Source organism: Micromys minutus (genome assembly GCF_963924665.1).
Source record: "Micromys minutus genome assembly, chromosome: 25".
NCBI lineage: Eukaryota > Metazoa > Chordata > Mammalia > Rodentia > Muridae > Micromys > Micromys minutus.
This window is the reverse complement of record NC_137960.1, coordinates 6,650,497-6,667,780: the sequence shown is the minus strand read 5'-3', so window position 1 is coordinate 6,667,780 and position 17,284 is coordinate 6,650,497. Positions and strand designations below refer to the sequence as shown.

General features: G+C 44.8%; 1 protein-coding gene across 2 annotated transcripts in view; it reads right to left on the bottom strand.

Annotated features, from left to right (window-relative positions):
- The window catches only part of DNAH8 (dynein axonemal heavy chain 8), a gene marked incomplete at its 3' end in the record, with an annotated part of 214,111 nt that overhangs the window by 135,976 nt on the left and 60,851 nt on the right, over positions 1-17,284 (bottom strand). For both annotated transcript variants that reach the window (XM_080938138.1, XM_080938139.1), the window contains exons 26-35: positions 16,059-16,163; positions 14,552-14,665; positions 13,905-13,967; positions 11,029-11,129; positions 8,695-8,832; positions 7,745-7,985; positions 6,302-6,501; positions 4,947-5,100; positions 2,708-2,871; positions 1,465-1,567 (exon numbers count right to left, since the gene is read on the bottom strand). In XM_080938138.1, coding sequence (XP_080794264.1) covers positions 1,465-1,567; positions 2,708-2,871; positions 4,947-5,100; positions 6,302-6,501; positions 7,745-7,985; positions 8,695-8,832; positions 11,029-11,129; positions 13,905-13,967; positions 14,552-14,665; positions 16,059-16,163 — 1,383 coding nt within the window. The remainder of the gene's footprint in view (positions 1-1,464; positions 1,568-2,707; positions 2,872-4,946; positions 5,101-6,301; positions 6,502-7,744; positions 7,986-8,694; positions 8,833-11,028; positions 11,130-13,904; positions 13,968-14,551; positions 14,666-16,058; positions 16,164-17,284) is intronic.

The following is a 17,284-nucleotide window of genomic DNA, read 5'->3' as shown; positions in this document are numbered from 1 at the left end:
GCTCATGGCCAGCCTCTACTCCTCTATTCCTCTCTTCTTCTTCTTCTTCTTCTTCTTCTTCTTCTTCTTCTTCTTCTTCTTCTTCTTCTTCTTTTCTTTCTTCTTTCTTTCTTCTTCTCCTTCTCCTTCTTCTCCCCCTCCCCCTCTCCCTCTTTCTTTCTCTCTCTCTGCCTCTACTATCCTCTTAACTTCCCCATGACTTGAATAAACTCTATTCTGTACTATACCGTCGTGTGGCTGGTCCCTCAGGGGGAAGGAGTTCCCAACATGGGTCCCCCAGAGGCATCCCTCTCACCTTCAGGCCTCACTGCACCTCCATGGGCCATACCCCCCCCCCAATGCACTCTCTTCTCCTTTTCCTAACACTTAGTGTGTTTTTGGTTTTTTTTTTTTTTTTTTTTTTTTTTTTTTTTTTTTTTTTTGTCCTCATGAGAAACAAGAGAACAATTTACTTTCTTAACTCAAAACTAAAAAAGAAATGGTTACATTAAAAAAAAAAAAGCAGCAATAGAAACTACTTCAATCATGTTTAACTTAGAGACCCACTGAACAGTTCAGGTTAGCTTAGACCTTACTCTGTACTGGGCTGATCTTGAACTCTGTTGCTCTTGCCTCTGCCTCCTGAGGGCTGTGCCATTACAGGCGTATACTATGACCACCCAACAGTGCCCCCCCCCCTTTTTTTTAATCCAGCCCCAAAAAGTCACTTCTTTTACCAGCTCCATGGCCATCCCTTTCTGTCCTCCAGATGGAGACTGGACCATATCACCCCCACCTGCTTCCCTGCTGGATCCAGGTCTCCCTCCCCCCTCCCCCTCCCCCACCACCCTCCCCCTCCCTCTCTCTCTCTACCATGTGCATCTCCTTTCCCAGCCCCCATGTGTTACAGGTAAGGAACCTGATTCACCAGAAAACCAACAGCTCGGCGAGGCCACGGGGTTAGTGCATGGTGACTGTTACAGTTTACCCTCCCTGGACTGGGTAAGGTCCACAGGCTCTAGAAACATACAGAATACATTTTTATCGTTGTCTTTTGTAGGTATACAGGCAGGCATGAGTGTCATTCGTGTGCATGTGTGTCGTAAGGGGCAAACAGAACATTACATGTTACTCCTCAAATACCATCTTACTTGTTTTATGAAATGGGAGGTGGGTGGGGTTCGGGGTGGGGGCTGGAATTCACTGGGTCAACTAGGCTAACTAGCCAGGGAACCTAGATGTCTACCTGTCTCTGCCTCCTAGGTGCTGGCATTAGAAGCACCGCTGTGCCCGGGACCTCACACCTATACGTTAATGAAGTTATCTTCTCAGCTGAACCGTCATGACTGCTGAGCCTCATCCATCCTGCCTTGTCCTACAAGGCTGTTGATGCTGGTTTTCCCCTGTTCTTGACTGTATAACCCACGGACAGAGAGACTTAACCTTGGGCAGGGAGACCGAACCCTTGGATGCGCACGTCCGTACCTGAATGGTGTGGGAGTCGCTGGCCTGTCCGAGGATTTCCAGCAGCACAGGATCGGAGACAAAGAAGAACCTTGGAAACAGCAATCGCTTCTTTTCCAAATACCTTCGAACAAGTCAAGAGCGTCTTACCGAGCGAGTCCTTTGGGGGGTTTTGGTTTTGGTTGTGCAGTTTGTTTCGGCCAATGAGAGGACAGCAAAGGCCAACAGGCATTTCTCACTGGCCTCTGGGACAGTTGGTGAGAGCCAAAGTCCCAGAGAAAGGCACTCGGGGAAACAGGGGGGACTTGACGATGATAAAGGAGGAGCAGGGGCTCTTCCATTTGTCCCCATCTCTCCTCTCATCGGGAGCCCTCCTATGAACCTCTGCCAGAGTACTGGGCACCTCGTGGCTTAAATTTGGGGTGACATGACTTCGAGAATGGTACAGAGGACACCCACCTAGCCACGGTGTTAGAGCGGGGGAGGATGGACCCAGGTGAACTGGGACATGTCACTACCATACTTTAAGAAGAAATTAAGAATGGATTCCATCATCACTTTTCATAGCTTCAGAAATGTCTTTGGGGGGAAGAAAAGGTTCCATGCATTTGTCTGGCCAGCTCTCCCCTAACTGTACACCCCGGTTTCATGCCCAAAATGGGCTCAGCATAATCCTCTAAAAGAGACCCTGTGTCTGTAGATGTGACTTTATTCGAAAAGAGGATCTCTGAGGACACAATGGAGTCAAAGATTGTTCCTTTTTTTAAAGGGGGGACCTTTTGTGTTTGTTCAGCCCATGTGTATGTCCCAGGACCCCAAAGAAACACTGTTCTACATCCATGCACCCAAGGACAAGAGCCCTCACAGGGGAAAGAGAAGCAAAGAAAGGTTGTGTGAACACAAACACATTGGGGTTATGGCACAAGCCCCAGAGCCCCAGAGCCACACCACAGTTTTGTAACAAGCTCTAGAGGAAACTGACGCCTTGATTTCACAACTCCTGATAGAACTGGGAAAATGTGTGTGTGTGTGTGTGTGTGTGTGTGTGTGTGTGGTGCTTCAGCTTCAAGCCACAGCCCTAGAAAGCCAAAGCGGTGCCTCAGCCCACCCACTCCACGTCCTGCTTACTGAAAACCTGAATTTTATGGGGATTATTTTAGAGTGCTATCTCCAGTGAAAACATGCACACAAACGCCTGAACCGCACCCAGAACTTCCTAAGCGGTTTGTGATGAAGTGTGGCGTGGGGAAGGCTGGACTCTTACCCTGTGAGGGACTTCTGACAGACTTCCAACTGCTCGTGTAAATGAGGCAGAAGCTGCCCCATGGTTTCATCCCCGACACAGCAGCTGATCACGTTGGGGTTCTCGTGAGCTCGCTGCATTATTTTTATCCATGACTTGTCGATATTCTGGAAACGTTTGGCTTCCTAAAAGCAAACCCGTGGTTGGGTGAAGATTAGCATCTAGGTTACGAAAAAGCCCTTCACGTTGAAATTCCCTTTCAGTTAGTTCTTCAAACCCAGCCCGAGATCATCTCCACAAAAAGAAAAAAAAAAAAAAAAACCTTCATCTGAATTAATTCAAAAGAATAAGACCCCAAACCTATGAAGCACTTATTAAATGGCCGCTCGGTCACAATGGGGCTTGTCGCTTATTTATTTCCTTGCATTTAATATAGTTTTGAAGTGCCACATGATTAATTTGCAGAGCTATCAACCTACAGTTCAAATCTAGTCTCGGCACCCCAGGTGTTTTGGATTGATGAGTGAGCTGAAGAGGCGCAAAGATAATTTGATCTCAAGTCCTCGGAATCAGCCGAGCTCCGAATCACCTCAGGGAAAAGGGACAGGGAGGGGGAAAGACGGAAACCCACAAAACAAAGCCTCATTTACATACTTGCAAATAAAAACTCTCTGTGTGCTGTGGGTGATATTAAGTTTTTCATTCAGTTGTGGAAAAACCGCCCCTGGAAATTGGCATAATTTTTGTCTCTTCTCGAAGTGCGGTTTTCTAATTAGAGACAGACTTTAGTATTAGATTCTAGAAGAAATTGTGTTGCAAAGAGAAATGAGCCAGTTTTGTGCTTTTTAATCTTTGATTTATAATCTGCATAGATCCTGTCTACAAATGGACAAATTTACAACGAGTGGGGCTTACCTGTATAAAACGAAAGTTACCTAGTGTAAGAGCAAATTTTGCTTTTCGGGGGAGAGGGAGGACATGGTCTCATGAAGTCCAAAGCTGGCTTCAAACTCACCACATACCCAAGGATGACCTTGGATTCCTCATGGTCCTGCCTTCATCTGGGATTTGAACCCAGAGCTTCATGCATGTTAGGCAGACACTATACTAAGGAGCCACATCCTCAGCCTATTTAAAAGACTCCAAATAGAGCTGTTGTTTCAATACATAGTTCTACTGTTTCAAATGTTTCGATACATAGTTATAAACTGTTCCTTCCCCTCCCATACACACTGTATATTCCAGACCTGCTAGTAGTGGGTTTACTGATAATTCAATGGTGTTTAACTAAACATAGGTTAAGTTTAGTACTATTCTCAGAGGACGAGATGAAGGATGTAGGACAATTTGGGGGTGCTCCATCCAAATGGATACTAACCTACCCAATCTCAAGATGTCACCATGTGAAGCTACAGACATTCTTCTTTCTCCTAGTGTAAATCAGAGATCCGTTCCCTGTGTTTCTGCATCCCAATAAAGTTTTATTTAAACTTATGTTTAAATTCAATTGTGTGTACATGGGGTGCAGTGTTGCCCGTGACTGCCTAAGCTGAAGAGGATGTGGGACACCCCAAAGCTGGAGAAACAGGCAGTTGTGAGTCACTTAATGTGGGCACTAGGAATGGAACACAGGTCCTTCTACAAGAGTAACGTGACTCTTAACGGCTGCACCATCTCTCTAAACTAAAACTTTTTTAAAAAAAGAAAAACAAGTGTCTGGGCCATCGTTTGCCAACCCGACATGATTCATCGAGACTTGACCACATCGATCAGAAAGATGCCTGACACCAAGAAGAGTGACTTGAGTTCAAATCTCCAGAACCCACATGGAAGACAAGAGAATTGACTGGCAAGGGTCATCTCCCTATGTGTAGCCTGGCATCTGTGCATGCACAAGCATACACATGTGCACACATGTACACAAAATAAATAAAATGTAAGGAAAAAAAGACATAACCATGTATCTATGGGAAGGTTTTCACAAAGGCATGGATGGCACCAAATATTTTTAATACTCACAGGGAGTGAACCCAGGTCCGGGATTTGATCAATGCTAGGCAAGCCCTGTGCCACTAAACCTGACCTCCCACGCCCCTTTTTGTTTTCTTTCTGGGTGGGGGGGTCTCACAAAGTAGCCCAGCAAGGCCTTAAACCTAAAATCCCCCTGCCTCAGACTCATGAGTAGTTTCGATCACAGGCCTTGCACCACCAGGCCCAGCTCACCAAAGAATCTTACAATAAATGCAGAAGCTCTTCTTACCTGAGGCAGCTGTTTGGCGATGTCGCCACCCACAAAGACAGCCTCAAGATAGACCCACAGGTTCTGAACCACCAGCCATTCTTCAATGATATCCGAGGAGGTGGACAACTTATAGACCCAATTCTGGATACTTTTTTTAAATGGGGTGTTATATCTAAACGCGAAGAATAGGAAACATATTTCTGACTGTGGCTGGCACGTTTGGGCTTCACAGATCTCCGGGAGGAGGGGTCTCCCAGAATGAGAAATTTCTCCAATAACTATGTGCTCTTCCCCAGCAGGGCCCTATGCATGCTGGGAACTGACTTCCCAGTGAACTCTCCTTCCAGAGACCCGCAGGAAGGCTGAGTTTTGTGGTGCTGTAAGTATATTCTACCAGGTTATGCCCACATAAGTATAAGATTCAAAGACTCAAATCCAATACACTCCTCTGGCTTCCCCAGGGTGCCTGCACACATACATACAACGCACACACAAATACACACAAGCTCACATATGTTAAAACAACAACAATGAACCCCACGGCAATTAGCTAAGAGGATGGAAGTTATAAACTCCCAAACCAAAGACCCGGATCTCTTGGCTGCTGTTTCTCCTTAGGTCAACCTGCAGCCTTTTTAAGGGGTTTTCGTGCATGAAGGTTCCGGGGGCAAACCTGCTAGGAAGCAATGACTACACTACAGTTGCCTGTGCCAGGAGTACTCCCGTTCAAATAGTGGATCTTTACCTCAGTAACCCAACCCACAGTCCCCTGACTTGGGATCTTTACAGGCTGGGGGCCAGAGGTCACGCTGGGTAGCAGTCATTAGCTAGAGATTCCCACCTCAGAGAGTTAGAGTGTCCGTGTTCCCTGGACACCGGCCTCTGTGGAGGCATGTGAGGGAAAGAATGGGCAAAGGCTGCTGGAGCTGGAGAGACAGTTCAGCAGTCAAAAGCACTGGCTGAGTTCAGTCCCCAGAATCCCTATCAGATGGTTCATAACCACCTGTAACTCCAGTTCCTGGGGATCCAGCGCCCCCTTCAGTCCACTATGGGTACCTGTATACATGTGATGTACACACACACTGATAGACACATGTAAAAAAAAAAAACTGAGATCAGCTGCGAGGGTTGGGGTTACAAATGCTCTCACTGGGTGGCCGCTCTCTTTGTAGGGAACACAGGGCTGGCTGAACTGCCCATCCTGGGGCTAACACATATGAGAGCTTCCATCCTGGGAAAACATGGGATATGGTACCTCCAAAGGGTGAGGGATCGGTCAGGATTCTTAGGAAAAAATGGACACGGTGTACAGCTCCGCATCGTCGATGCTACAGACACCAAATTTAAATCTGACCTGGGAATTATGAAATTACCTGTTGCTTAACAAGGAGCCTAAGACCATCAAACTGTCCTCCATTAAGGTTATAATCTCTGCAGATTCGGTTCCTTTGAGCAGGAGCTCGCCTTTGCCCTTAAATGCTGAGAAACTCAGGTTTTGGTTGGTCCAGTTCTCAATCACCTGGGTCAGCTTGGCTTCGATGTCCTTCTCCTTAATGGCGGATATGCAGATGTCCTTTAGAATAAGACAAGAGAACTCAGGTCATGGGATTCTCAACCTCACATTCTGTGCACCATTAAAAAAAAAAAAACAGCACCCTTAGTACGGAAGGGACCGGAAGTCGCCTTGCTGGGCTCCTTGACTTGTATCTGAGACTAATGTTAGGCAAATTCTTCCCAACCCTCTCCTTCTTACTGGCCCAAGCACATGCCCACAACTCCAATCTGACCAGCTCTGTATCTCTAAAGTTCACAAGCCTCATGGGCAGGGCACATTTTCTTACTTTGCTATCAACTCTTCTTCAGCAAACAAGAAACATGCTACTCATGCAAGCTGTTTTGAAAGAGTAAAGAGAAGCCCAAACTCTCCTTTTCCAAGAAATATAGAGAGTAAGACAGTTCTTAAGAATTGAGGGGGGGAAAAAAAAATCAAGGCTGGGCATGGTGGCACACTGGGGAGGCAGAAGACAGACTGCTGTGAGTTTGAGGCCAACCTGGACTACATAGTAAGACCCTATATCCAAAATACACACACACACACACACACACACACACTCACACATGCACACACATACACACACAAATAAAATAAATCTTAAAATAAAACGATTTAAAAATCTGTCTAAGGTATCCAGGAAGGGCAATACAGCATAGGCTCTCTCTTGGAGAGAGAGAAATGCTCTAACCCTGAAGAAGAAAGGGTGAACCTCGCAGAAAGGAAGGAGAGGAGCAGACACCGAAATCCAGAGGGACAGGAGAAAAGAGCCCTGGTATCACATCGCAGAGCAAGGCGGCCATTCTTCACAGTGGCGTGGACTGTGTATTTAATGAAGAACCAGAAAAGGCAGCGGGGGCTCAAAGACCACGCACACAAGGAGGTAAAAAAAAGAGATGCATGGAAATATGAATTGCTCAGATCTGACCAGGACACATTCTATACACGTATTGAATCCTCACTCTGAGTTCCACAGATGTGCAACGATGTGTATGGGTAAAATCTAAAACTAAAATAAATGTCAGCTGGAGAGACGGCTCAGAGGCTCCCGCTGCCCATTCTAGGCAGCTCAGAACCCCTGTCAGTCCAGCTCCAGGGGATCTGACGCCCCCTTCTGGCCTCTGCAGGCACTGCACTCCCGTGCAAATGACCCCACACAGCTGCTTCCACCTAAATGCCTGGAGTCTACTCGGGACGTTTTCACAAGAGAAAGAGGCAACATTTCTTAGTGGCTTGCTGATCCCTGCCTCCCTCACACACTCACTTCAATATCATCCTTGTTCTTAAGGAGAGGCGCTTCCATGATATTTCTCAGACAGAACGTATCGGATTCCACGTCGAACGGGGTGCTGGTGAGCTCCGAGATGCGGTCCCAATGCCTCTGCTTCATCGCCTTGTTGGTCATCATTTCTAGTAGCGGGCACGACTCGCTGAAGTCGTCGATTCTTTTCTTGAGGTCCAGAAACGCCTGCCAGTCTTTGAGTCCTTTGGGAAGTTTTCGACATCTTTCAGGAAGACAAAGGAAAGAGGGGGAAAAAAGATTCTCACCTGTGAAGTTGTTGTTTTGGTTTGGGTTTTTAAGAAAGTCCCCCCTTTGAATAAAGTGTTATAAACAGACAGCAATAAAATCGTTTGTGAAGCGTCTTTTCGTTTTCATTTTATGTGTATGACTGGTTTTGCTTGCATGTATGTATGGGTACTATTTATATTCCTGGTGCCCAAAGGGACCAGAAGAGGGTACTGGATACCCTGATTCTGAGAGACAGTTGTAAGCTACCACACAGACGCTAGGAACAAGACCCGTGTCCACTAGAAGAACAACCAGTGCTCTGAATTGCAGCGCCATCTCTCCATCCCGATATGCCTTTTTGTTTTGTTTTGGTTTGGTTTGGCTTGGTTTTTTAAGATTTGGTTTGGCTTGGTTTTTTAAGATTTATTTTTAGTTGCGTGGGAAGGGTTTGTGCAGGTATATTGGGTAGGCGCACCGTGTGCATGCAGTACCCAGAGAGGCCAGAAGAGGGTGCCCTGGAGTTGAAGTTAAAAGTGACTCTTAGCCACCTGATGTGGTTGCAGGAACTGAACTGGGGTCCTCAGAAAGAGCACGAAGCACTCTTAACCACTGCGCCATCTCTCTAGCCCTAGCTTGCGATCAGTCTTACGGGACCGTTACGGGACAAACACTTAAGAAAGCAAGCTAATGTGACGGCGGCTCACCGGTTCTGGAACTCCTGCAGCTCCGCGTTGATCTTTTCGATGTCCACATCTCCCCAGAGGATCTCATAATAGCCGCTGATGCTGCCCATGACGGTGTCGTACAAGCCATACAGCTTCTGAAGCAAGTTGAGCTCTTTTCTGAGGAACAAGATAACGGCGTGAGTAATGTCTCTCGGCTGGAAAACCCATAGAGCCGTAGTGGTCCCCGATACAAAGTCTTTGTTAAGCTCCATCAATAAGGTAAAGTCCCACAACATCCTACATTATAGAAAGGGACAAATCTGGACTCTTTTCTACATCCAAGACACATACTAGATTGTTAGCTACTCTGGTTTTGTTTGTTTGTTGGAGACAGGGTCTCACTGTGTATCCCTGGCTGGCCTGGAACTCAAGTCATCCCCCTGCCTCTGCATCTGGAGTGCTGGGATTAAAAGTGCACAGTATCACACCCAGCTCCAGTCACCCTACTTTTCAACTTTTTAAAATCATTTTCCTTTTCCATGATCCTAAGAATAATTTCCTTTTTCCTCAGCGGTTATGCCAAGTCCTGTCAAAGACATGCAAAATCAGAGTTATTCCATGTCATGTTAAAGGCGTGTAGAGTAAGGGGGGCATAAGAATCATGTTATTTTCTACAGGGTGACATCAGAGTGGAAAATCTCTACTTTATCATCCCTCAGGTGAGATGCTGTCCTTCAACAGAGTATAAAAACAGAGCTCTGAAGTTTCTGCATCTTTCCCTTTTTTGCTTAGAACAGCTGGGGATTCAGAATTACTCAGTGTCTTCCTAGAACAACGTAGAAACAAACTGACAACTGAAAGGGAGTTCATTAAACTCGATACTTTGTGACGAATGGTAGATTCCAGGGGCCAGAAGGATGTCTTAGCAGATAGAGCTGCTTGCAGCCAAACCAGAAGACCCGAGTGTTGAACACTGGGCCCCACACAGTGGAAAGAGATAATCAACTCACATAAGTTGTCCTCTGATCTCCACACACAGGCTGTGGCACATGTACACATACACATAAACACACACACACACATACATACATACATGATAAAAATAAATGCAATTGTTAAATAAAATATCCCTATATAAATGGTCCATAAGTCAGAAGGCCACATGTCCTGCTATACTAGAAATTAGCATGTTGAATTTCATGCCAAGTGTGTAAGAATTCCTCAGTGATCACATCAAAGGAAAGATGTTCTAGAACCCTACCTCAGATAGCCTACTTTAATAAGCCACAGATAGGAATCAGATTCCTGCAAGTCTAACATAACTGGTGGACAAGTTACATTTGGAGATTCGTGTTTTAGAAGGAAAATAAAACCATCTACTCCAAACGGCACGCTGAATCATTCATCTATCTTCCAATGACAGTCAACAGCCAAGACTCTAAAAGTACTACTGTAACGTCCCTCCCCAGGTACTGGGGATCAAACCCAGGGCCTCACACATGGTAGGCAAGTGCCCTACCACTAAGCAATGCCCCTGGCCTCAATATTGCTTTTGAGAAAAGATATAATTAAGATACTATTGGCTGTGTCCTGCTTAATTCCCAGATATGTTGCTTAAAATCAAGCAAGTTATTTAATCATCAATTTCAATACAATCTATGCCCGCCCTCTGAGGCAGAGCATCCCTGACATAAATGTAGTCAGAAGGGAAGTTAAATGCATCGGGCTCAAAATTTAAATACTTCAGATTCACTAACAATGTCCAAAATTAATGAAAAGGAGAAGCAAGTCATAAGCTAACTTTATGCGAGTCCAGAATTACTGCAATGGACTTTCTCCAGCACTTGTGTGTGTGTGTGTGTGTGTGTGTGTGTGTGTGTGTGTGTGTGTGTAAGTATCTGTATTAGCTACTTTTCTGCTGCGGTAATAAGATGCTCTAACAAAAAAACCTCCAGGAAGGAGGGGCTTATTTTAGCTCCAAGTTCAAGGTTACTGTCCTTTAAGGGGACTTTGAGGCCGCTGGTCACATGTCATCCAGTCAAGAAGTGCTGAATGGTGGCATTCAGTTTGCTTTCTCCTTTTAACACAGTTTAGGATCCCAGCCTAGGGGATGACACCACCCATAGTGAGAGGATATTACCACTTGAGTTAACCTGACAATCTCCTATGGGCATGGCCCGGGGTCCATCTCCCACATGATTCTAGATCTCAAGCTGATAGACAAAATGAAGCACCACAAAGATTATGACCCTGAAAAGTCAAACACAGTAAGTATAAGGGGAATATTTAGGGGCACCAGAAGCCATGTTCTTTCCCGTATGTGGGAGGTATTTACTGATCTGCATGGAATGCTTGCAAGTTTTCAGAACTCACCTAGTTTTGTGTAAAACCTCATAGTCAGTCACAGGTAATCCAAAAAGTTGTTCCCCAGATGAATATGTGACAAATTTCCTCCATAGATCATCAAAATTGGCCTATAACAAAGATTTTTAACATTTTACTGACATAGAATTAATTCAGATCCCATTAAAGTATAATTTATTATAATTGAGAGAAAGGGTAACACACATGAAAGGAAGGATTTGTGGGGCAAATTTATTCTTATCCAAGCCACTGGAGGAAAGAACACTTAGGGAAGTTAACTTTCAAGCGCTTGGTGTGCATCTATTTTATATTAAATTAATTCTTTAACGAACTAAGTGATCTCCAGAAATGCTGTATTTCAAATCCCTGTCTGCACATTTGAAAGTAATAAAATGGCATTTTAGGAACCTGTGGTGTGGGCTTTTTCTCTACGTTAGCAATCTTTCTCCTCCCAGGGGGCTCCAAAGTGAGAGACGCATTAGCCTAAGAGAACCAACAAGTTTTCTTTATAGATGGTATAGAACCTAGAAATTGTAACGCCAAAGCTAACACACACCTTATCCTTTAAAGTTAATTTTATTTTTAATTGTGTGTGCCCTCGTGTATCTGTGTGCATGTGTGTAGTTATGTATGCAGTGCCCATGGAGGCCAGAAGAGGGCATCAGACCCTCAGAGCTGGAGCTACAGGTGGACACTGGGGTTCCCAACTGAGGTCCCTCAGCAAGAAGACCGAGAGTCTTAGCTGCTGGGTTGTCCTCCTCTTAGGCACCCTCCTTTTGTAAAATACGTAATTAAAAGTTGGGTAGTGTTGAGAAAAAAAAGGTGGTGAGATTGAAAATTCTGTCATAAAATATTATTATTATAAGATGCGAACAATGAATGATGGATCTTGTCAATTGGGTAATAATACCTCACCTATGTCATAAGTCCAGTGCCAAATGTAGTGGCATGTCTAAGAAGACTCTCTGATTGCAGGGTCTGTACATGGGAATGAGACAGCATCATATACTGACTACTCATAAAATTAAGATCAGCTACTAAAAAAAAAAAAAAGTTGAGTAGTGGATACCTGGCTGCTAACATGTAACCCTTGTTCAAAGCAAAGATACAATAGTAGTGATCCACCTGTTACAATGTAAGCACTCCACAGAGTCCCGTTTCCATGGTTACACTCTCTGAAGAGTGACCATCTTCCTACATGCCCCTGCTTAGCTCTCACTGTTGAGCCTGTGCACAAACTGTAAATCCTCCTTCCCCTGCCTGACGCTGATTATTCCTCCACAATGCACCTGAGATGCCTCTTCTTCCAGGGAGCCTTCTCTGCTTGCCCCAGTAGTTCCTATCTGGGCTGGGGGATCCAAACTCCAAGTCGCCAGAGCTAGATCATAGTGCTTGCCCCATGGCTTCCGAATTGTATCCTTTAGCTTGCTTAGAGATGACAACCACTTCCTAACTGAATTCCTTTCGACAAAGCCACACAGCAAATATCTGATTTTTTTTTTCAGATTTCTTTTTATTGTGTGTCAATAAGATTTGTCTCTATGTGGGTATATGCACTGTGTGTGCAATGCCTGGATAGACCAGAAGAGGGCACTAGACTCCCTGGAACTGGAGTTACAGTCAATTTTGAGTAACTATGTGGGAACCAGGAACCAAAACCAGGTTCCCCTGCAGGAGCAGCAAGTGCTCTTAACCACTGAGCCATCCTTCCAGCTCTCATCCCCTTTAATTATTGAGAATGCAAGAAGGACAGGAAATAAAAAAAATATCCTAGAGCCACTGTAGGAAATGGTGTTTTTAAGGTGGGTGGGGGCAGAATCAAGGAACAGAATTCCTTAGGGCTCATGGGGGCCATATTTATTGAACACTCCATGAATTTACCAAACAAACAGAGAAAGACAATGAATGGTTGGAGTGACCCAAGGAATATTATACAGTATGGACCAAGGGGGTCCATATACACATGTTAAAGGGAGACTAACACGGAGTATAAGGCAAGCAGGGAAGATCCCTACACAACATTAAATGCCTGTACTGATGACAACACACTGTCCTATCGGTTTTCTTCACTTTATCCACCAAAAGAGATGCTAAGAAATGGAATGAGGTATTAAGTTCACAACAGTCAAGGTATCATTCTCCCACAGAACTGAGATTCCGTGCACAGTCAAAAGGGAGAGAGGGGGGAGGGAGGGGAGAAGGGGAAGGGAGGCGGAGGGAGGAAAGGAAGGAGGGAGGGACAGAGGGAGGGAAGAATGGACAGATATAGGGAGGAAGGGACAAATAACATTGTTTACAAGATTATAATACAAAGCCTAGTAATCCCAGTACTGAGGAAGTGAAGACAGAACCCTGACACTTGATGGCCCCAGACTACTCTATTTGGTAGAGAGAGAGTGTGTGTGAGTGAGTGAGTGAGTGAGTGAGAGACACCAAGGTTGTCCTCTACCCTTCAAATGAATGCACACATTGCCCACATACACAGGTACATCCACATGCAAATGCACACACATATGCCCACACATATGTCCACACATATGAGCACACACATATGAGCACACACATATGCCCACACATATGAGCACACACATATGGGCACACATATAAGCACACACATATGCACACATATAAGCACAGTTTGAGCACACACATATGCACACAGTTTGAGCACACATATGTCCACACATATGAGCACACACATATGCACACAGTTTGAGCATACAGATATGCACATGCATTCACTTACAAGATTGGAATGCAACTAATACCTACATCTATTTTAAATGTTAGGTTTCTCGACTATAAGATTAGAAAAACATGGATTTTCCTCTAACATAGCATTTTAGAACACTGGGTTGTCGATGTGGCAGAGAAACTGTTTTCACCTGGAATATCTGCAGCCTGTTGCTAGCCTCTTGGGGTGGAATATTTGGTACCATGGGTCCTTCCTGTAAGAAACAATAATATCTCTAGTCTTAATCATATATGTATCAGTTAAAGACTGTCTACAACTCCCTTTATTTTTTTAGGAAGATTTAAATTGCTTTTAAGGTGTCTGTTGTGTGTGTGTGTCTGTCTGTCTGTCTATATCTATGTCTGCCCATGTTTGGTACACATGATGTGCACATGTGAGTGCAGGTACCCTCAGAGGCCAGAAGAGGGCATCAGTTTCCATGTAGCTGGAGTCAGAGCACTGGGAGCTGCCCAGTTCGGGTGCTTACATCCAAACTCCACTCCTCGAGATAAAGCAGCAAGTGCCCCTAACGGCCGAGCCCAGCCCGTCTATCAGAAACTCTGTAGGAATTCTAACTCCTAGACAAGGCAAGACTCCTCTGTTTCTTCCACCACCTTCGTGACCGATGCTTATTTGAACAGGCAAATCTGCTCTCTTTCTCTGTCTCCAAGGAATGCCTTTATGAATAGTTTCGAACACTCAAACGAGGTCATTTACATACAATTTGCCTACTTCTTTCTGTGTGTCCCTTTTAAGTTCACATACACCTACCTACCACCACACACATTGTAAAATTACCGTCTCATAGGCTTCTGCAAAGTTTATAACATCCTCACGGAAGATCTCCACCGACTCGAGCAGGCTGCTCTTAAATTTGGGTTGCACTTGAACAAGTTCATCTTGCACGGAAACCTGGAATTAAAAGAATATTCCAAATGGGGTCTGAGTGATGGATTAAAAATGAAAAGTACCGTTCTCCAGCAAGTTTGTCACACCGTGGACAGTGGGGATAAAGCTATCTCTGCTCACTTGTTATATTGTATATGAGGGGCCCGGAAACACATACAGGACACTGAAGTCCTTCTCTGCTTTGTCACCAAACAGGACTGTTATACTGCAGATAAAGAATTAACTCAAGATGCATCAGAGGCCCAAATGTAAAGACTATACTCATCAAACTACTCTAAGAAATAACACAGGAGTGGATCTATATAAGAGGCTTTTTGGCCAAGGATTTCCTGAATACAGTATAAAAATACAGGTATCCAAAGAAAAGGCTGGGGCTGGAGAGATGGCTCTCGGTGATTAAGAGCACTGACTGCTCTTCCAGAGATCCTGAGTTCAATTCCCAGCAACCACATGGTGGCTCACAACCATCTGTAATAAGATCTGATGGCCTCTTCTGGTGTGTCTGAAGACAACAACAGTGTACTCACATACATATAAATAAATCTTTAGAAAAATGTCTAAAAGAACAAAGAGAGGAGAGAAAAGGCTGGACTGCTTGTGCTTCAGAAGTTGCTGCTGAGAATGTAAGAGGGTCGGGGCTGATTATAGCTCGGTGGTAGAACGCCGCTGAGTGCGAAGGAAGGGGCCTGAGTCTGACTGTCCCCAGCATCACCAAATCAATCAAACAATCGATAAAATGAAAGACTACACACAGAACGAGAGAGAAAACATCTGCAAATCGTGGACAAGAGAGGGGAACCCAAAATATCTTAAGAACTCATAAAAGTCAACAAGAAGAAAGAAAAGCTCATTTTAAAAAAAATAAATAAAGTCAAAGTTTTCCATGCACATTCCTCGGGCGATTCACAAATGTCCGATAAAATGGCTGCACGGACTGATAAAGTGGCTGCTTGATGTCACTAACGGCTGAAAGACGAAGTACCTGGGACGCTGTGGATGAACCTTGAAAATGAACACTGCTAAAGATTCCTTGTGTGGGCCCGTGTACACTCTGACTCTATCAGAAATAGATCCACGGGCATTGAAAGTGCTCCAGGGCTGGGGTGGGGGTGGAGGGAGGGGGAGAATGAGGAACGTCTGCTAACAGCACAGGGTTTCTTTAGGGGGTAGGGAGTATGTTTTATCTAGAAGGAAGTCACGATGGTGTTTTAGACAATTTTGCCGATTTTTCGAAAAACAAAACTGCTGAGTTGACTGGTTCAGAACGGCCACTCTTCTGGTACGCAGGTTGCAATCAACAGTAAAATTCTTATAGATGACCGATCTGTAAAAGCTCAGAACGCCTTTTCCTGCCAGCCGTGACTTAACGGAGAGATAGCATCAAGTGTGTGCTTACGGCTTTGCTCTGCAGTTTGTTGAATGAGTATCTCAATGTGTCAACGCCTTCTGATTCTTCTTTGGTCACTTCAACCTCAAATCTGTTCAAAATGCTGTAGGCTTCCTGCAAGGGGGCGGCAGAGTTCAGAAACACCTCAGGAAAAGTAGCCATTGGCAGCTGTAGATACATCCTAAAACCCAGGACCTCGTCAAGGAAGCTGGGGAGTTCAGCTAGTGTGGTTTTTCAAGAGTAAATCTGTGGACGTGCCTCTAGATGCTCATCAGCATCCACAGTGCTGACTCCGGGACCACAGGCTCTGAAACCCAGGCTTCCCTGGAACATACTTTGTTTTAGTCTCTGTCTTCATGTTTCCCTGCCTGTCTTCCATTTGAACTGGGATCGTACACTCTGTCTATGAGATTCTCTTATAACCAAACAGAAACAACAGCTAAATTCCTATACTGTTAGAATTTGGACCTAGGTAAATCTTTTTTTAAACTATTTAGACACAAATATTTTGTTACAGTTATAGGGGAAATGGCTAATAAAACTTGATATAAACATTTAAAAAAAAGAAAAAAAAGGAAAAGCATCCCTCGAACTGTTTTCTGCCTCTCTCCTCTGGGATCTTGGATCAGTGCTTATGGGATCATGTCTCATACATACATCAAGCAGGGGTCAACTATGTAGGTAGCAAGAGGAAATGAAGGGTATCAATACTCAATTGGATTTACCCAATAATGTTTGCTGAAGATCATAGTGTATGATCATTTATTAAACAGCAAGGAATGGGTGGCCGGCATCCCAAATTCCCACATAGCGAGATTAAAAGCAGCAAACCCTGAAGACCACTGGCTACAGTGGGCTCAGGAAGCATACACAAACATCGGGTATTCAGGTGGTTTAGGTGAGCCATGTCCCCTACAGGCTAAAGAATTTGAAAATACTTGATCCCCAGTTAGTGACACTGTTTAGGGACATCCAGAACAGGTAGTCTTGCTGGAGGAAGTATGGTGCTTGGGGAGGGATTTGAGGACTTAAAGTTTCTCCCTGCTCCCAGTTTGCTCTCTCTGCCCCCATGCTTGCATTGGAAGATGTGAGCTCCTGGCTGCCCACTCCTGCTATGGTGCCTGTTGCTTGCTGCCAAAGCCACCTGCCATGACTGCCTCTTATTCCTCTGGAACAGAGAGCCCAGAAGGACCCTTCCTCCTATAGTTGCTTTTGGTCATGGGAGATTTTTTGGT